At 34.0% G+C, this 21,054-nt stretch overlaps 2 protein-coding genes across 4 annotated transcripts; one reads left to right on the top strand and one right to left on the bottom strand.

The window, feature by feature from the left end:
- Nucleotides 1-1,806: 1,806 nt before the first annotated feature.
- On the bottom strand, nucleotides 1,807-4,558 carry LOC131842321 (gastrula zinc finger protein XlCGF26.1-like). The gene is made up of 2 exons (XM_059190861.1): nucleotides 4,060-4,558; nucleotides 1,807-3,246 (listed from the first exon to the last, which is right to left on the bottom strand). Exons 1-2 carry the CDS (start codon nucleotides 4,556-4,558, stop codon nucleotides 1,835-1,837), a joined length of 1,911 nt encoding a protein of 636 aa, XP_059046844.1. The 3' UTR covers nucleotides 1,807-1,834.
- Nucleotides 4,559-7,613: 3,055 nt separating this feature from the next.
- Nucleotides 7,614-14,668, top strand: LOC131842337 (esterase E4-like). Of its 3 annotated transcripts, none has more exons than XM_059190876.1 (4): nucleotides 7,614-7,827; nucleotides 11,790-11,926; nucleotides 12,018-13,300; nucleotides 14,296-14,668. In XM_059190876.1, the coding sequence occupies exons 2-4, from the start codon at nucleotides 11,795-11,797 to the stop codon at nucleotides 14,453-14,455; spliced, it is 1,575 nt and encodes a 524-aa protein (XP_059046859.1). In that variant the 5' UTR covers nucleotides 7,614-7,827; nucleotides 11,790-11,794; the 3' UTR covers nucleotides 14,456-14,668. The 3 variants fall into 3 exon arrangements, with proteins under 3 accessions (XP_059046859.1, XP_059046861.1, XP_059046860.1); XM_059190878.1 differs by lacking the exon at nucleotides 7,614-7,827 and adding an exon at nucleotides 7,898-8,008; XM_059190877.1 differs by lacking the exon at nucleotides 7,614-7,827 and adding an exon at nucleotides 7,898-8,031.
- Nucleotides 14,669-21,054: the final 6,386 nt, after the last annotated feature.

The following is a 21,054-nucleotide window of genomic DNA, read 5'->3' as shown; positions in this document are numbered from 1 at the left end:
TTTTATTACTTTTTCAATATGTTACGAATTCCAATTTATTTCACGGATTACAAAAATTGCTAGAATGAAAATCAGTCTTTATTTATAAATAATAATGGAATAAGTGACCAGTGAACAATAATAGGTTGAGCTTAAAGTCTGATCAGTTTTTTTAGTATTACGAAAGTGGCATTTATGCCCAACCACACGGTTCATTTGAGGTTAAATTGTTACCGTAGCCTTTACCAACGCCTGAAACACTAAGGTTTTTACGTGCGCATTGTCAGCCCTTAAGAAACCTTAATATAGCCTTTTTGAAAAACCCCACAATTTATTCTCTAAAGAAAATCTCGGCACGTGTTACCGCAGTTAGTCCATTGTAGCAAATTCATCATCAACCGCAATGATATCGTCGGGGACCGTGTGGAGATTGATCTGGGTACATTATCAATGGAGCAACTAGTCAGTCCCCATTACTATTGCATCCCCACTGCTAATCGGACTCCTATATTGTTGCTCCCGAAGTAGACTACGGAGAAAAGGTCTCCTGAATTTAGGATGTTGCTTATAAAAAGAAAACGAAATGTTAGACCGAGGTCTGTGTGAGTACCTATATCAAATATTTTAGCCATGAAGCCGTTATTATCGTAAACTATTTCTCAATTGTAGTCTGCCTAAACGCAGTGAACTTACAGCATGACATCTTAGTCCTTCGGAATCTGCGAATGGTATCACAGGTATCACATGATATCCGCAGTACTGTTCACGTATATAGACAACGGGTACTCCTTACCAGGTGGGCCGTCACCATGTATGCCATTATAATTACATAACATAAAAAAAGTTTTGCTTCCAGCCTTTCATTTATCTACATTAGCATTACATTATTTAGCTGCTGAGTTTCACCACCGTACCACCCGCCAGAAACTGAAATACCATCCTGATCATCTGGATGAATGGCGGTCTTCCACAGTACGGTTTTCTAGAAACTTTTTGCCTCGCACAACCACATTGTGGAATCACCTTCCAGCAATGCTATTTCCGAACCGATACGATATTGAAACCTTCAAGAAAAGAGCTTATTCCTTTTTAAAAGGCCGACAACGTACTTGCAATTCTACTGGTGTTGCGGGTGCTCATGAGCGGCGGTAATCACTTACCATCAGGTGAGCCGCATGCTCGTTTGTCCCCTGTTATAAAAAAAAATCGATCTACTATAAAACCATAAGCAAGCAGCAAACCACATAACTATGTATTGACATAACTTTCCACAATCAATTTTTATAACTTTCATAGAATATTTTGATATTATTACAGAGCCAGGCACTAAGAAAAAGTAAATGATAATGCATTCTTGTTTAAATAATGTATTTTAAGTTACAAATGCAATAAACAGTAATGGATACATAAATATATTATGTTTAATGAACAGTGTCTTGAAAAAATATATTAACAATTATGAGTTTGCATAATTTAAAAATAATATGTGCAACACAATACATGGATGCATTAACAAGGTTAATCAACTAATGACTTGATGGTAATAACTTTGTACATATTTTTCAAAGGCGAGTATACTTAGAAAATTTCTACATGTATGTAAAATTAAAGATCTTGTGGCAGGACGTGAAAGCTTGTTAGCACTTGTATGCTGCTTTTGTCTATGGATATGCCACCGCACAAAGCTGTACACGAAATTTGCGGAATTAGCTACAAGCAATGTGTTACAATGAGCCAATAGACTAATTCTGAATACAAGATTTTACACTTTCATATTTAATTTTTGATTCCCATATTTCTGATTCAAATCCTCTACTAAATTGTTAATTTACTCTCGCAAAAATAAATCTCTAGTTCAATCAGGTACTATTATTTCTGTACTTTCATTAGCATGGATTGAGTTCATATGCTTCTTCAAGTGACCACTCACTCTAAACCGCTGCGGACACAGTTTGCAGGGATAAGGCCTCTCGTCTGTATGGATCCTCATATGATACCTCACACGTTTCTGGAACCTAAAGCTCTTTCCGCACACTTCGCAACTAAATGGTTTCACATCGGAATGTATATGCATATGGCAATTCAAGTCTGAACGTGATTTAAAAGCACTTTTACACACTGTGCAAGTGAAAGGTCTTTCTCCCGTATGTGTTCGTGTATGAATTCGTAACTGTGACATATCTCTGAAACTCTTCACGCACATAGAACAGTGGTATGGTTTGTCACCCGTGTGTTTCTGCATATGATTCTGTAATTGTGTGTCATCATTGAATCCCTTCTCACAATCTGTACAATTAGACTGCGGCTTGCGAGCGTGTATGCGAATGTGTTGTCTCAGCAGAGTATTGTCTCTGAAAGATTTATCGCAGTCTGTGCACTCGTATGGCCTCTCACCAGTGTGGATTCGCATATGAACTTTGTACGATCTTTTGTCTTTGAAGCTCTTCTGGCACACGTCACAACTGTATGGTCTTTCACCAGTATGGATACGTGTGTGAATCGACAGTTGCGTATGATCTCTGAACGACTGATCACAGTATTCGCAGCAATGCGGCCTCTCGCCGGTATGAACTCGCATATGTATACTCAATCGTGTTTGATCTATGAAATAATTATCACACACTTTACAAAGAAAAGGTTTTTCACCAGTGTGCAAGCGTTTGTGACGAAGCATAACCGAGTTGTCTCTAAAATCCTTCAGGCAAATGTCACATTTATATGGCTTCTCCCCACTGTGTATTAATAAGTGACGTTTCAATGATCTAGCTGCAGAAAAGGACTGGTGACATTGGTCACAACAAAACTCTTTTTTATCTGTATGAACTCTCTTCATGTGATACTGGACCTGTACATTTGTGGGAAAACTTTGCTGACACAAGTCGCAGTTGTATCTTTTCTCATTTTTATGAACTCGCATAATATGACGGTCCATACTGGAGTGGTCTCGGAACCTCATGTCGCAAATTTCACATACATGTCGTTTCTCCCCGAAATGTAGCCGCTTATGACGGCTGAAACCAGAACTATCTGTAAATGCCATCTGACATATTTCGCAGCAATACGGTTTTTCGCTAGTATGTATCACCATATGGCGACGCAGTGATTTAACACCAGAAAAGCTTCGTCTGCACGGTATACAAGTGTGTGTTTCAGGGTCCGTATGGTCCTGTGTGTGGAGTCGCAAGTCGTCAACAGACGAGAATACCTCATTACATATATCACATCGTAATTCATTGCTTGAAGTTTCAACTGTAGTCGGCTTTCCATCTGAAAAATGGTAAATTAAATTGGCATTATTTAATTAAAAATTATGTACTATGCTATAAAATTTTTATAAGTTTAAAGGTTTCAATATCATATAGTGATAATGAACCTTACTAGTCCATTAGCTACAATACCTGAAGCTAAATGGGTGGTCTAAGAAAATAGGGATGCTACATTGGTAGCTAAAACAGTCTGTTTATATCAGTTTATTTTTAATAAATAAATAGTTGATGACATTATTCAGCGTGATCTAGTCCCACATGAAGTAGAACCTGAATTATAGGTAGATATTTAAAAGATATAGACATAGAAACACTTTACTCAGAAGACATGGCATCTCCAAGCTTATGATAGAGAGGTTTGGAGTTGTGAGGGGGAGAACTTTGCCCAGCAAACAAATTAGGTTGAAAAATTAATACACTTATCACACAATTGACACGAATTATCACGAAGGATATACAAAATAGCCTAAGACAAATATGCACATGCAAAAGGCAAATATGCACAAAACTTTCATAAAAATTAATCAGACTATTTCAGGGGTTTGCAAATCGAGTTTGCAGCTTATCCTATAACACCTGACATAAGCTATATGACTATGATGATGATTATGATAAAAACATGAAAATTATCAATATGAGATGATGATCAAACCTTCAATTGTCAGTGAGACAGATTATTAAATTATTACAACATAAAGGCTGATGAATTAGGTTTTTATGACCTGCTTAATAAAAATCTACAGTATGTAGATTATTACATAATTATTATTATCTTAAAAAATGAAAACACAGGAAATATATGTGACATTATTACCAGAAGTTAAACCATCATTTTGAGATTTGTCTATTAAGTCATTACTATCTGATGATATCTTTGACTTATCGTCAGACTCATCCTGTTCAGATTTTATCCTCTGTACATCTACTTTAACATCACTTTGTTCCTCCCAGGCATCTTCATGCACTTCCTCTTTAATAAATATGGTATTTTCATTATATTTTGTAGCAAAATTATTTTCTATATCAATTTCATTTGTGTCATCTACTTCTGGCTTTTCAGTCTTAATTTTTGTATGTATATCTGGTTCTATTTCAATAGTAATTTCAACACTCGAAGCATTTCCTACCATATCATGCTTTGTTGGTATTTCATTCTTTATTTCAAGAACTCCATTTGAATTATATTCATTATTTGCGCTACTTTGTACTGACAAAGGATCATTGAATTCATCATCTACAACTTCCTGTTTGATAGTTACAACTAAATTACTAATGGTGGTGTGTTCTTCAACCTTTATATTAACTGGATTCATTTTTTCAAATCATCTATGTTTGAATCTTGTACCATCAATACTTATTGTGTGTATCCCATCTGTAAGAATCAATTCACACATGTTTATTTTTAGGAAAGAGCAACTATAGTTTTTCCTATCGTCTGCTTTTACGCTATCCCATTTATTTGGGTCAGCATAATATTTGTTTATGGGGGGAAGTGGATTGTTAGTAATGTGGATTGATAACCCCATTGCTAGCAATCTACCATGTCAGGTCGACCTCCACACTCCTCGACCTCCCGCTGGAAACCATCGTGTCAAATTCCTGGTGTATTTGTCACAATGGGCTAACTGACCTTATGATCATCATCTTATAAAGAAAATAAATATATTACATATAATACCTAAGATTTAATCTAACTGCCTTTACTTAAGTCCCATATAAAATAAAATGTTTTAGTGAATAAATCTTGAGAATATGAGTTTTATCAACACATATATTGTGATAAAAATTACATATAGTGAATTTGACAAATAAAATCAATTACTCTCTTCTTAATACTGGCACATAAGAGTAACAAAATAGGTTGCATTCAAATATTAATTAAACAAGTTCCTTGTGGAACTAACAAAAGGCATGTACCATAGATTTGTATCCTTATTACACATCATTTTTGCTTCATTCACTTCTATAATCCGAATCAAGAACATATATACGACGATTTCGAAGACCATCGGACAGCACGATAAGTCAAAGACCTAATCAAGTATACAACTAAAACCTTCCACTTTCGCTTTGTATATCGCTTTCGTAAGTTCTAACATTCTTAACACATTTTGCAACCCAACGCAGCCAATTAGTATGACCTTTCTCGTCTACAAACACTACTCGTTCTAGTAAATGTATTTAATTACATGTAAGTACTTACAACATTAGTCTATGATGAAGTGTTCCAATTCAAGTAAAATATAACATATTAATAAATATAGTATTTCTTGATTTGTTAGTGATTATTAAGGTAGGTAATAAGTAAATTATTTATTTGTGCTTATAATTAACTAGAATGTATATAGTACTTGGTTTGGCATTAGCAATCCAGTGTTGCTAACTGCAAAAATAAAATCTTGAAATATACATAAAAATTGCGTTTCGTTGTGACTTTTATATTACACATACATATATATGTATGTGTAATAAAAATATAATGTAATATAAAATACATATGTATTTACTGTAGATAAAAATGAAGTTATTACCAAACTAAATTATTAATTATTATTGCATACTTTTATTTTACCAATTAACAAAACAAGTCAAACAATGAGATCTTCCTTTTTCATTAAAATAAAGTGAATGTATGGTAGAAATTTGTGAAATAAAATATTAATCCTATTTTATTTCAAAAGCTTTGTTATTTATTTATAAAGAGTTTTTATGTAACTTGAATGACGAACAAGACGACCCAAATGTTGGAAAATATTACCAACTCTATGAATCGCCATATCGCTGTAATATAAATTATTAAAAGTGCCCGCAATTTCACCCGGATGAAATTTGTAGCAAATCTGTTATCCTGAAGTATAAGCTATATGGCTGTAAAGTTTCATCAAAATCCGTCCGTACCTTTGCGTGAGAGAGTAACAAACATCTATCCACTTACAAACTTTCGCCTTTATAATATTAGATTACCACAGACACCACAAGAAATGTCGTAACACTTACTTACTTAGTACGTTTAGGCAAATGATTGTAGGTAAATGAGTAATTTAATGCCTAGCTTTTGTTTACTGCCGTTTCAAAGGCCAGCAAAGTAGAAACGGTTGCAAACAATTTCACAATAAAGTTTGAAATTGTCAATAGTGTCACGATGACAAGGTACTAAAGTTTCAACTCAGTATCTGTTACTCTATGGTATCTACAGATTTTGTAGTATCGATCCCCCGTCCAATTCAAACCGCGATCGAAATTGGCCTGACTACGGCTTGAGCCGAGGTTCGAATCCCTAGCACTGCCCTCAGACTAAAGTCGTATCCGTCAGGCGCGAGTTGGCCTTCAGTCGATCCACAAGTCCTTCCGTAGGTTTGGAGTTCAGTGGAGATCTGCACTCGCCCCCTTTCGTCCGGTGAAGCTGTAAAGGCCAGCTGCGGCCAACAGTATTAGAGTAGTCCGAAAAAAAAGAGATTTTGTACCTTGCACATTAAACCTTAGCAATACCGTGTTTTTTTATGGATGATAATGGAATGGTGCACCCGACTAGCACATGGACACAAGTGGAGGATGATAAAATGAGCACGTAATCATGGCAAATGACAATTTATCACGATAGTTTCCAGGGGGGTTTTACTACATGCATATGAATATAAATACAGTTTTTACAATTTTTGTCTATCTGTCTGTCTGTTTGTTCCGGCTAATCTCTGAAATGGCTAGACCGATTTTGACGGGACTTATTTTGGCATGTAGCTGATGCAATAAAACTTAGGTTACTTTTATTTTAGAAAAATACCGTTAAATTCCACGCGAACGAAGTCGCGGGTTGAGCTGCAGTCTCTATATTTTGAAGTTGGTGGAAAAGGCTTTCCCTTGAAGTAACTGCAACTTTAAAATCTCATTCTTTCACCTATAACTAGTAGGATGTATTATGGTATACTAGCTGTGCCCACGGTTTCTCTCGCATAAAATTTATACTACTGTAAAGTTTCAACAAAATCCATTCAATCATTTTTGCATGAAAGAGTAACAAACATCCATCCATCATTCAGTTATCCATCCATAATCACAAACTTTCGCGTATATAATATATCTTTATTTTGATCAACTGTCCCCGTTAGCAAGCAGACTATTTGCCGTAATTATCTATTTTTGCAAGTTGTCTTGATAACTTGATAAGTACATTCAATTATTGGCATTACAAGTATAAATCAAGTTAAGAATTGTAACAGTATAATAAAGTAGATCATCAATTTGAACGGTGAGCCTTTCCCGCCATATAATTTGCCCTTGTGACGTATTAAAAGTCAACAAAATTATACCTAAACACCAAACAAACTGGCTGTCACTGTCATATAATGTTTAGTCATTCGCTCAGTAATGTTCTTCGTGTAAATACAAACTATTAATTGTAAACAAATCTGCACAGTGTTTATCTACTATGTCGTCTCTTATATAAAACTTATTTATATGTATCGATAAGAACCGAAAATTATAATTTTTTTTTAATTAACTATCGCCATTTACTGTTTAATATCTAATCACTAAATACTGATTACTGGCCAAGTCGATAGTATAGATACACTAATACTATTTAGTAAGTATAAAGACATATTATTTAATATTTAGTTATTCCTTCATGGCTCAAGGAGAGTGTCTATTGTATATATTGTAGTCCGAAGTCCGAAACGATTTTGTCATTTACTTTTTAGTTGCAGTTCGTGATAAACTAGTTGTTCTTGTGTTTAGTTTTTATAATTAGTGCTTATATAGAAAAGGTGGAAAATATTACTAATTTAAGGTATGATTTTATTCAAGTAGATAAATAGGTAATAAAATTTTATAATCACATATGTAAGAACATAATAATATATACATATAATTAAGTATACGATATTTTTTTTTAAATATTACTTAGACGGGAATAAACAATATAATAGTTTTTTCATGATATAACGAAGGAAATTTGGTATGTAATTTTATTTACAAACTAGCTTTTACCGGCGACTTTGGCCTAATGGAATTTCAGTTTTTTATTATACAAGAAATAAATTAAATTTTAAAAATAAAAGTAGACTTAGTTTGTTACTCCTTATAACATTAGCTATCTGCAGGTGAGAGTCCCGTCAAAATCAGCCCGACCGTTTCAATGATCAGCAAGAACAAACAGACGTTTTTATATAAATTATTTTCATTTTGTAATTAGTGTTTTTATCTAAGTGCCGTATAGACTTCCATACAGATATACCGAAAAGCTATGGATTCGAAGTTATAAATAGTCTCTTTATTTGTATAGATTATTGCTTGTATATAATAATAATAATAATATTAATAGTATGTATAAAGAATTAGCTACTTTTAAAAACGCAAGCAATAAATTTATAAAGAATATAAATATCTCGTAGATGGAAAAACTTTTTGACATTCGTATTTTTCGCGCGTATTTGTTAAGTACCATAGAGTCAATAAGGACAGCCTTACGTTAAAGATCAAAATATTTTTTGCATGAAACTGTGTTACCAGTTTTTTTAGCACAGCAATATGCTGTAAATGTGCAATTTACAAGTAACTGTTTGCATGAATTCATTTTAAAAGTTTTGATTCGCATTGGCATACCCGCCTTAGTTAAATCAAAACAATATTTGTATGGAAAGGTGCAAGCATTTATTTCTTAGAATTATTACAAGCTATTAAAGGTGGTGCTAACACTTACAAAACATTGTTAATTTCTGTGAGTAAGAGTAGTATAGTTATTTTCGCGAAATTTTTATTCATTTGGTACGGTTTTTTTACAAAAATCCCGCTATTTATAATTCTTCCTAACCAACTTACTACTATATTTCTAATTATTATTGGATATAGATGAATTCGATAATGTTGCCAACAAAAAAATATTCGCAATATAAAATGGTTAATTTCTGATATGATTTAATAGTATTAAGAGGTACTGGCAGTTAAAATACGAAGTATTTACCTATTATATCTAACTTTGCCTGAGTTTAATCCGGTAAAAATTAATAAACTAACGTCTTGCCAATCAAGCCGGATGACCATACACAATTATATAAAATTAAATACGTAAATGGGACAATTTATGTTTCTGACTAATTCCTCTGTAATGGAAATGTCTATAAAATCGATGTATAATAAAACCTAATCCTTGTTAGTATCTATTTATTTAGATAAACATTTATTTAAAAGTACACAAGTATCTAATAAAAAAATATGACTATTCAAAAGTGCTTATATTAACACGTTAATCGCCACGATAATATCAGAAAAATTTTCATATGGGCCATGGTAACTTTATTAGATAATTTAGTTAAAAATATATCAAGGGGCCATTCATTTATTACGTAAGGCGATTTAGGGTAGGAGGGGGGTCGACCATGTCTTATTTTTTCTTACAAAGGGGTGGGACGGAGTTTTGATAGTTCTTACGTAAGATCTCAAATGCGCAATGTTAAAATTATACTTTTAAAAAGCGCAGGCAACCGCGCGAGTGCCAAGTACCCATTCAAGACTGTTCCTTACAATTTTACTGATCAGTTTATTATTTTTATTTTTACCAAAAATTAAAAATGATTAGCACCTTTGTAAATACAAATAAACATTTCTGAAAATTGTTAATAGAATAATTGTTTTTTCCTTCCTTTCCTATACTTACGTAATAAATATTTAACAGGGGTCAAAAACTAGCGAAAATAGTCTTACGTAATTAATGAATGGCCCCCAAGGAAACTTAAAGTATCAAACAAAAATATTTTTTCTAAAATTCCTGGAAAAACACTATTTTCTATGTCAAACAAAACAAACAAACTATGACTGACATGGCCCTATATTAAAATTTATTTAATTTTATTGTTTGTAGTAACCCTAGAAATTTTCAGGTTTTGTTCATGACAGGCCAAGCTTTCGTACATACATAACATAATGCAAATATCGTTTGCTTCGGACACCTGTGATTGTCGTTGCCTTCTATCAAATCGCGTACGTCAGACACATGTCTGACATGGCTCATGTAGAACTTCTTAGCGTCAGACACATGACTGACATGGCGATTAACGTGTTAATTTTATTTGAATATAGATTAATTACAACTCGAAACAGGTATATAACTGAATATATGTCGTTGTATCTGTTAAATACAGAGATCGACGGTCACACTTATTTCAACAGCCAAGCAGCTTGCTTTAAAGGGTAGGCAGTGAAATTACAGAAGGCATAACTTATCAATCTCATCTTATCTTATCATACACCGGAATGCCAACACATGCGTGGTCTCATGTGCGTCATATGATAACATGAAGTCACCCTATCGTACATCTGTATATCATCCGTCATACTCGTGAACGAGGTGCTGCTTGTGGGGACTTGTGTGTTCGGGTTACGGACAGTGAATAGACCATTTCCTTTTGACAAAATTTGCAATATCATTTGAAAAATCAGTTATTCTTAGCTTGAAAGCACTCCGAACTGATGGTAGATTTGACATATCATAACAGTCTGTAATAGACCTGCATTAATAAAGATTTTATTGACATAGACGTCGAAAACCACTTACCATCATGTGAACAGTTTGTTTACCACATATAAAAATTGGGAATCAATAGATTCGAGGTTGTTGTAGAATGCTAGCTCAGCTTTGGAGTTTCAAGAGAGCGTAATTTTTTAGCGGGTAAAGATTCTCATGTTCCCCACCCAAATCCATTAGCGGGTTGTTCCTTTGAAAGATTTTGCTATACATACATATACATACATACATACATATACGGTACATATATTTATGAGCCAACTCATAATAATATTTGTGTACGCTGGGGTCGATTCGATACGCTATCAGTTGTCGTATATCTCTTCTCACATGTATTATAGAAGGTAGGTAGTTACGTAAGATTAGACAATGCAAAAATGTTTGATACGAGTTTCTTAATTATTTTCATATTTATATCTTATCGTTGGACACACAACACTTTTGCTTTTCATTAGGTAAACATTATTAGGTACACCAAAAATACAATTGTTTTGATGACTAATTAAAAAAAACAGTGATATTTGTATCGGCATGTATGTGTACCAAAAGAGCACAAAAAGAAGTCAAGAGAACCATAAGTAAAAAAAAAAGTTCTCAAAATAATAGAAATATTTGTAAAAAGAATGGTGTACAAGCTGCCAGCCACAATTGTATTAACAACCACCTTGGCATTGCATTAGTCTATACTACTCAATAGAATTTGAGAGATATACAATATTTTACAAAGGTCCTATTTAAAATACATGTATGAATGTATTGTAAGTATGTAATATTATGTTATCTGTGATTGTAAGTATATATATGGTCATGCGTGACAGACAGACGAAAAGAAAACTTAATTGAACTATTGATAGATTTTAAATTTTTATCTAGTACAGTCATTTTTATTTACTGCTCGCTATCTCGTTATCATCAACAAAAACACGTGTGATAAGAACAGCTGAAGATAGCATGGTAGACCAATAATTAAAATTATTAAATTACAAATCCAATGGTAAATGTTTTATTAAATATATTTGTTTCAGTTACAATGACATGTCAAGTAAGAGTGGCGCAGGGTGTCTTACAAGGGAAGAAATGCACGACGTACAACGGGAAGGAATATTATAGTTTTGAAGGTATACCTTATGCGAAACCACCGATTGGCAAACTCAGATTTCAAGTTAGTATATTTATTACGGACCGGTAAAGAACAATCACAATTTCACACTAATTTGATTTACATATACGTAATAATAAAAACATCGTTACAGAACCCCCAAGATCCAGAGGGCTGGTCAGGGGTACGAGACGCAACAAAACCAGGAAACAAATGTGCACAGTTAAATCTCAGAGATGGACAAATTATTGGTTCGGAAGACTGTTTATACCTGAATGTTTACACGCCCAGTTTACCAGCTGAAAAACTAGAAAAATTACCAGTTTTGTTCTACGTACACGGTGGGAGCTTCCTGGTAGGATATGGGGATTGGTATCGACCGGATCATTACATACAGCATGACGTTATTTTTGTAACAGTAAACTATAGACTACACGTTCTAGGTTTCCTGTCTCTACATCTACCTGAAGCTACTGGAAATATGGCTTTTAAAGATACAGCTAAAGCTTTACGATGGGTAAATCAGAATATAGCTAATTTCAATGGTAATGCAAATAATGTAACAGTATTTGGTGAAAGCGCAGGATCCGCTATAGTAACTTCATATTTAGTTAGCAAAATGACCGATGGCCTTTTCAGTAAAATAATTGGTCAGTCGGGAAGTCTTGTGTCTGATTTGCTTATAAAAGATGAGAATCCTGTAGAAAAAGCATCACACTTAGCTTCACTGTTAGGTAAAAATATTCAAGACAAAAAAGAATTGCTCAATTTCTTTATTGATATGCCTGTAGAAGATTTAATAAATGGGTACTTTACGGCGGAATTCAGTAAATCTCTTTATGTTATCGAGCCCTTTTTAATACCTGTGATAGAAAAAGATGTTGGGCCTGAAAGTTTCTTCGATGAATATCCTATTGAAACTATAAGAAAAAATCGTCACAAAAAAGTGCCAATGATTATTGGAATAAGTGTATTCGAAGCTGGACTGTTTATAAGACGAGATGCAGAAGGAAATATTATATATGAAAATGATTTCAAACATTTCGTGCCGAAATATTTAAATTTGAAATATGATAGTCCAAAGTCATTAGAAGTTATAAAGAGAATGCGTGACTTCTATTTCAAAGGACAACAAGTAAATGAAAATTTATTAGAAAAATTTGTTGTGTTCTTATCAGATGTATATTTTAATAGAGACATTATACTGATACCGGAATTAATGCGAAATAATCAAGATAATGTATTTTTCTACATATTTTCATTTGTTGGAAGTATAAATGTGAAAGCTTTAAAGGGGTTAGGAATTAAAGGAACAACGCATGGTGATATTGTGCAATACGAATTTTATAAAAAGAATAAATTTGACCAATGCACGGAACGTGATAGACAACTCATACAATTCTTGAGTGAGGCATGGTGCAACTTCGCTAAGAATGGGTTAGATTTTTTTTCTATTCTTATTAAAAACATCTGAAAAATATGATGTAGGTGGAGAGCTGAAGTAACGTTTGGTAATATAATAACCCTGGACAATTCACAAAGTATACTCATACGCCATATAGTCCCAAGCTAAGCAGTACTTGTGTTATGGGTACAAGACAACTGTTAAAAATACACAAATACATTTTTTAAAATTAATTACATAATATATATGTACTATGTGCAATAGAACAATACAAATTATCATACTCATCAATACAAATGTTTGCATCGACTGAGGAATCGAACCCGCTACCATCGGATGTAACTCGGTGTGCTAAACCGCTAGACAACCAATGCCGCTAAATAATATAATTCTATTTATTAATGAGATCTTACAAAAAAAATTGCTTTACGTACTAATTCTAGGTACTAAATAACTGGCATATAAATATATATGTTTGATAATGCAGTAATCAATTCAATCGTTGACACGACAATTATTTTCTTTCCGAATGATATGGCAACTTCTCAAGGCTACTATTTATTAATACAATTATAAACGTTAATTTGAAAAGCTTTTATGTGTATATATATAATTTGTTTACTCGTCCGATTCTTTTTCTATTAATGAACTTATTAATAGAAAAAGAATCAAATATAGGAAATATCCTTCAACTTCCGATCAAGTTAAAATGTAGTATACTTCCATAATTCGGGTGAAGATAACCATAAGATCTTACATGATGGCCAAACTGACCTGACGTCATTCTCATCTTATCGTCCTCCACTGGTGCCCCGCCAGCGTAAACCGTTAGCACAGTGGTGCACTATTCCATTACCATCCATGAAAAAAAAAACCCATAAGATCTTTGTGATCAAAATTTTTATTTATTTATTTGATGATTACTTGACAGATATGTATTTTGCCTAGATACACAGTCAAGTTTGAAGGTCGTCAGTACATTTCATGGATTATCGTTAAAATGTGTTTTTATATATCATTGTTACAGAACACCTACTTGGACGAACCAGGAAGTGGTGTGGGAACCGTACAGAGGCGAAACACGGGCCTGTTTAGAAATAGATGACAAGAAAAAAATGATCACACTTCCAATGCACAGTAGATATAAGTTCTGGACAGATCTCTGTGGGGATAGATCAAAATTATAAAAATAAATCAGCTGTGTTATGGAACATTCATGTATAATTAACAGCTGGGTGTCGGTGTTCCACAAGGCACAAAACTAGGTCACATTGAAATTATTTTAATGGGAAAACTTTAGAACTATACAAATTAAGTGCAACATCACTATAAAATGGAAACGGGTAGGTATGAGCAACGGACATATCAAATTAAAACATAGAATTTCACAATGAAGAAAATATATCTAATTATTTAAAAATATATTTTTATTGTTATTGTTAATTAATTATATTTTTTATGTTGGTTATAAACGTTATTTGAAATAAAATAATACATGTTATTTTATATTATATAATTATTTTCTTACTGCTCTGGCGAATATTGAACAAGTTTCAGATTGTTATTGGAGTTCCGGACGCACGTTCTTTTCCCTCCTATCCTTTTCCTTATTCCTTCTACTACCCATCTCTTTCGTTCTTTTGCCATGGCATACATATGAAAGTAATACCTGACCTACATTGGATATACGGTAGAAAGCATTGGTTTATTATTTGGGCTATGTGCGCTGTATATATACCTACTAGCTGTCCCGGCAAACGTTGTTTGCCATATATATGGACTACCCCTAACATTTAGGGGGATGAAAAATAGATGTTGGCCGATTCTCAGGCCTACTCAATACGCTCACAAAATTTCATGAGAATCGGTCAAGCCGTTTCGGAGGAGTATGGGAACGAAAACTGTGACACGAGAATTTTATATATAAGATAAAACATATATAATAAAAAAGATATCAGTATATTTGTTTCCACCACTTTGGTATGCTAGAAGGTTCTGTCCTGTCCTCTTTATGGTTGGGCGAAGATAACGATGACCATCCCCACATCTATACATGCACAATACGAGACGTTGTAACAAATACCTACCCCTGAAGAAGACTCCAGAAATACGTCGAAATTGTCGCGAAAAAAAAAACACCTACTATTGTGTTGTAAAATGAACATAAGTTTTAAAAACAGTTTTCCGTGTAGGTACTCCATTAAGTTATTTTTTTCTTCAAGTTACATTAACTTATTATATTACTATTCCTTTAAAGCTGTTTTGAGACACCCAGAATAGTTTATAAAAGAAACACATACAGCTTTTAGTTGGACTAACATGTGAAAAATTTTTCTTGTCACAATGAACTGATATAATTTGATGGATATCAGGTGATTTGGATTTCAAACGATATTATATTTGGCATCCCTAATTGTGACAAATAGTAGGCAATACATTTATTATCGTACAATATAGGTACCTATAAAATTGATTACATTTCTTTGTAAATATAGAATTTGCCTCTTTATCAAATACAGGTCAAACATTCAACTAACCTTAGAATGTATGCATTCCATCAATTGTTATTTCAATAAGTAAAACTAACCGCAATTTTTTGTAGAATATATTTATTTAAATAATCGTTAAAACCAAAATGCATTTTTTTAATAATGCAATATAATTATTACTTATCATAGATAAGTACTAAATTTTGTTTGAATATTACTAACTTCGTGCTTGTTTTATCATCCTCCATTAGTCCCCCGCCAGGTGGGTATACTGTTAGCGCAGGATTGGAATGGTGGACACTCAGAGCGGAGGATGTAGGGGCATCCGAAGTACCCAGGAGGCGAGTGATCCGTGGAGTGTGGGCGTGGAGTGGTCCCCGCGCCCAACTTCGGCGGCTCCTTCACTGGAGGCCCGCGGCCAGAGTGAGGTCGAATGCAAACCGCACGAAGGCGTCTTTTTGGTTTTCGGAGGAACATCGAGGGGATTTGGTGGGTCGCGTCCCACAGTAGTCGTATGCACCCCTTCATAAAGCCGGATGTTTCGGTACTGGAACCTTTCCCCTCGTAAAAAAAGGCTTGGAATTGCACCCCCATTCCATTATCATCCATTAAAGAAGATACGTATTAGTTTCTTATTCATTAGCTATGGTATACAATATTATCTTATCTATGACTATAGTATAACGTATCCTACAAGCAAAAATACCGCATGGTCGACTAATAAAATGACTATTCAAATGACCTTAAGGTCAAGTTTATATAAATAAAGACTATTTCTACAATAATCCAATTGAGAGTCTTTCAGAAGAAATGTTGCATAATAAAGCTAATTATCATATTGATTACGATAATTAGTTTTATTATGCATTTATAACTACAATTACGTACTTGCCTACATAAAAATAAACAGTCATTATGACTATTTAATTATATAAACGACTAGCTACAACCGCGACTTCGTCCGCGTGGAATTTAACTTTATTTTTCTAAAATAAATTCAGAGATTAGCCGGAACAAACAGTCCGACAGACAGACAGGCAAAAATTTTAAAAAGTGGTTTTTTGGTGTATGTTCCGTATTTATATTCATATGCATGTTGTAAAAACCGGTTAATTCAATATTACAAACAGACTCTTTAATTTTATTTATATGTATATATGTATAGATAATGAATACTTATTAATGAATTATTAATACGTTGACATTATATATAGATAAGATTTGACAATTGTAATATTTCAATACCTTCATATCTATTAGATAAAAAGATAATGAAACAAAATATTTTGTTTAATCTGCTAATATCATTGTGTACAAGTATTTGTCGCAAAGAAACTTAAGTGCTGTCGTCGTCGATCTTTTGTTGTATTAATTTAATAACAAAGGCTATAACAGAATAGCAGAGAGGATGGACTCACTGCTGCCCTGAGTAATAAACCGATTAGTCTCGATTATTACTTCTAAATTTTATTATAAGCATCAATTGTAATAGTTTATTTTTTGATACAAATCAAGATGATTATTATAGAACCAGTAGATGAGAGAAATATTATCGCTTATTTGAAATATAATACACACCTTAAAACTTGTAAAATAATGGATATATAAATACATTAACATATATACAATAAGTTAATATAGTTAAATTATTATATATTTTCGAATATACTATATATAAATCACTGACAACTCAGTCTGTAAATATTTACTGTTGAATATAGGCCTTCCCCAATGCGATCTTCCGCCTTCCGTAACCATCCAATCCTAGCCACCTTCTTGCTGTCGTCGATCCATTTTGCAGGAGGGTGTGCCCGACACTGTCGACCCGTACGCGGCCGCCAGTCCATAACTTTTCTGCCCCATCTACCATCGCTTGGCTGATGCCCGGCCCACTGCCACTTCATCTGACATAGGTTGAGAACAACTGTCTTTTGTAATTTATTATTTTAGTGAAATCTATTTACTTGCTCGTTAATATAGTGTGTGACAATTGCTACAAAAAAGGCCAATACTTTATGAAGAATCAGGGGCAGCCGCGGGCGCCTGTCCCTTTGCTATTTGTAAATATTCCAAAACTGTGTTAGTGAGTAGATTAGTATTCCAAAGAGTAAAGTAAGTATTCAGTCATATTCCTTAGGGTTACTGGATACACATGCAATTTGGTTGCTTTATTGCGGTTTTCTTTTCAGAATAGCTTTACATAAGGGTAAGAACAACAACTCTTTGATCCTAAGATCCATAAGTAGTAGTAATTATATTATTAAACCAATTAAAATTGGTGTTTGACAACTTCATGAAAAAAGACGTGAAATGTGGAAAAATGATGAAAAGTAGATGGCAACAATAATAAGAGTTCATGTTAGTAAGGACCGTATTTATGTTTATTAATAATAATTTGACAACCTCGGTGGTCTAGCGCTTTAGCTTTTGGTCACGGGTTCGATTCCTCGCAAGGTGCAAATATTTGTAGTCATGAGTATGATTGTTTGTATCGGTTTGGGTGTTTTCTATGTATATTATGTATTTACAAAAAAGTCTTCCGGGCTGGATTATTATTTATAGTACTGTCCTGAATTTTTAAATAGTGCTAATTGGTGGTTTGTATTGTTTGTATTGTGCTCCACCAGATGTTCGACGACAGGTGTTGTGCGAGATGGAAAAAAGGAGACAAGAAACCGATTCCCGCCACCCACTTCATAACCACACTATTCCCGATGTCCGCTTAAAAAGCAGGAAGAGTTTTTTAAGAGGGACAAGTGCCTTGACCAACGACCCACATAAAGCCAAAGTAAACTTATGGAAGTTGAATCATCCTGCTCCTTTGGACTTTATTCAACCAATCGAACACCTGCCCCCAGGTAGCGACCTGCAATGGCCCATTTGGAAATCGCTCAACAGACTACGAACCCAGATGGGCCGCTGCAGGTACAACTTGGTAAAGTGGGGTGCCGCTTCAAGGAATGCGGAGCGCCATCCCAGACCATGGCACACCTGCTGGCTTGTCCTTTGTGCCCAGCAGTCTGCACAAGGGGGACCTAAGGGATGCGACGGAGTGCGCAAGGGTTGTCGCGGCGTTCTGGGGAAAATATATTTAAATATATGTATTTGGTTGCCGTTGAAACGAAGAAGAAGAAGGTGGTTTGTATTCACACACTTAAACTTAAAAATGTAAAGTAATAATAAAATTATTTAAAAGAGCAACACGCAAGTTTCTTGTTCGTTCTTCATGTGATGAGACAGCTTTCCGAATGAGCGGTAGATTAAAAAAATGTAATGACTATTCAAAAGTGCTTCAATGTAATTTTATTTGAATAAATGATTTTCTAGTCTATTCTATTCTATAAAAAAAAAAGATATGGCGTGCAGGATGGAGTCAGGTCAGTTAGCTCATCGTGTTAAAATTAATTAGGAATTTTTTACAATTTCCAGGGGGAACTGCGTGGAGGTCAACCTGACATGATAGCAATGGGATCAACAGTTCACATTACTTACACGTCCCTTCCTCTTATGGGGGATAAACATTTTTTTATGGATTATAATGGAATGGTGCACCCGCCTGCGCTAACGGTTTACGCTGGAGGGACTTCAGTGCAGGATGATAAGGTGAACATGAGGTCAGGTCAGCTAGCCCATCGTGACAAATTCACCAATGAATTTATCACGATGGGTTCCAAGGGCAACCGCGTGTAGGTCAACCTGACATTGCTAGCGATGGGATCAACAGTTCGCGTTATTAGGTACATAGTACAACTGATTTAACTAAAATATTCTATGTACCGTGTACAGTTTTTTCAGATTGCAATTTTTAAGTCAATCCGTGATCTCTAACCCCAAGTCAAAACAAGTTTTTGCGACAAGTATATGAGAAACCCGGATCTATATGTACACAGCATGTGATCTCGTGTCTATATAATATACTAACTACTCGCCTCGGATTCGCACGGGTGTACATTTATTACTTATATAAACATTCCTCTTGAATCATTCTATCTATTAAAAAAAACTGCTTCAAAATCCGTTGCGTAGTTTTAAAGATTTAAGCATACATAGGGACGGACAGACAGCGAGAGCGACTTTGTTTTATACTATGTGATGATAATGTTCTATTGCTGTATCAAATCGCGGTTAATATCATCATCCAATTAGAAATTAAACACAACAGAGTAAATATATATATATTCATAATTTAAAAGCTGTGCTTTTGTCGGTGGAGGTTCCGCCACATTCCACAATCTTCTATCAATCTTATAGCTGTTGATACGACACGGCTCGAACATTGTCCTTTACTTCTCTTTTCATTTATTTTTCCTTCGATAACATTATTAATTAGTTCGTCGTGTCGTATCAAGTGCACCAACAATTTTTCCCGCCTATTCTCAATAATATATATGATCCGGCTCGAAGGACCAAAATATGAAGAATGGCGACTAAGACGACGAGCAAAAGAAAACAGCACCGGTATAGTGGTAGAATATTGTGTAATAATGATTTATGTAATATAAAAACAATATAATATTACTAGCTGTCCCGGCAAACGTTGTTTTGCCTTAAAATAAAAAAAAATATTTTGGGGTGGACTATCCCTAACATTTAGGGGGATGTAAAATAGATGTTGGCCGATTCTCAGACCTACTCAATACACTCACAAAATTTCATGAGAATCGGTCAAGCCGTTTCGGAGGAGTATGGGAACGAAAACTGTGACACGAGAATTTTATATATAAGATAAAACATATATAATAAAAAAGGTATAAAAATAGTTCGCAACATTCACTTTTCTATAACCCTTTCAAGCATTCCTCATTCCTTATTTTATCTTTCTATCCTTGTCCAACACCACATTTAATCACACAGTATTTTCGATAGAAATGCACTTTCGTTTCAGTCTATTATTTATATGAGTTTTTAAAACAGAATAACAATAACGAAAGTAACTAGAAAATCGTTTTTCGTATTTTAATTAACTGATATTTTTGATCCAAAATTTATAATAGTATTCTTATTCTAATATCATGATATATAATTATATCTTGCTATATTAAACGCGAAAGTTTGTAAGTACGGATGGATGTTTGTTACTCTTTCACGCAAAAACTACTAAACAGACTTTGAAGAAACTTTACAGTACCTCATACAGCTTATACATCAAAATAACACATGGGGTATAAATTAAAAAGATATGTAAATTGAGCGAAATATATTGATAAATGTCAAGTAAGTGTGATACAGGTGAACTTGCGCGGGTCAGCTAGTGACATATACATGTTGATCGACGCAATTTTGTGACATTTATAACA

Source organism: Achroia grisella, unplaced genomic scaffold (genome assembly GCF_030625045.1).
Source record: "Achroia grisella isolate CSIRO2021 unplaced genomic scaffold, CSIRO_AGI_Agris_v1 utg2156, whole genome shotgun sequence".
NCBI lineage: Eukaryota > Metazoa > Arthropoda > Insecta > Lepidoptera > Pyralidae > Achroia > Achroia grisella.
The sequence above is the reverse complement of the archived record's forward strand: the minus strand, read 5'-3'. Positions and strand labels throughout refer to the sequence as shown.

Bases quoted from the DNA above. Each gene is read 5' to 3' on its own strand.
- LOC131842321 (XM_059190861.1), bottom strand. From the start codon at position 4,558: ATGAATCCAGTTAATATAAAGGTTGAAGAACACACCACCATTAGTAAT. The intron at 3,247-4,059 runs GTAATAATGTCA...ACCATTTTTCAG, and splicing joins AAATGATGGTTTAACTTCTG to ATGGAAAGCCGACTACAGTT.
- LOC131842337 (XM_059190876.1), top strand. From the start codon at position 11,795: ATGACATGTCAAGTAAGAGTGGCGCAGGGTGTCTTACAAGGGAAGAAA. The intron at 11,927-12,017 runs GTTAGTATATTT...ACATCGTTACAG, and splicing joins TTGGCAAACTCAGATTTCAA to AACCCCCAAGATCCAGAGGG. The intron at 13,301-14,295 runs GTTAGATTTTTT...TCATTGTTACAG, and splicing joins TGCAACTTCGCTAAGAATGG to AACACCTACTTGGACGAACC.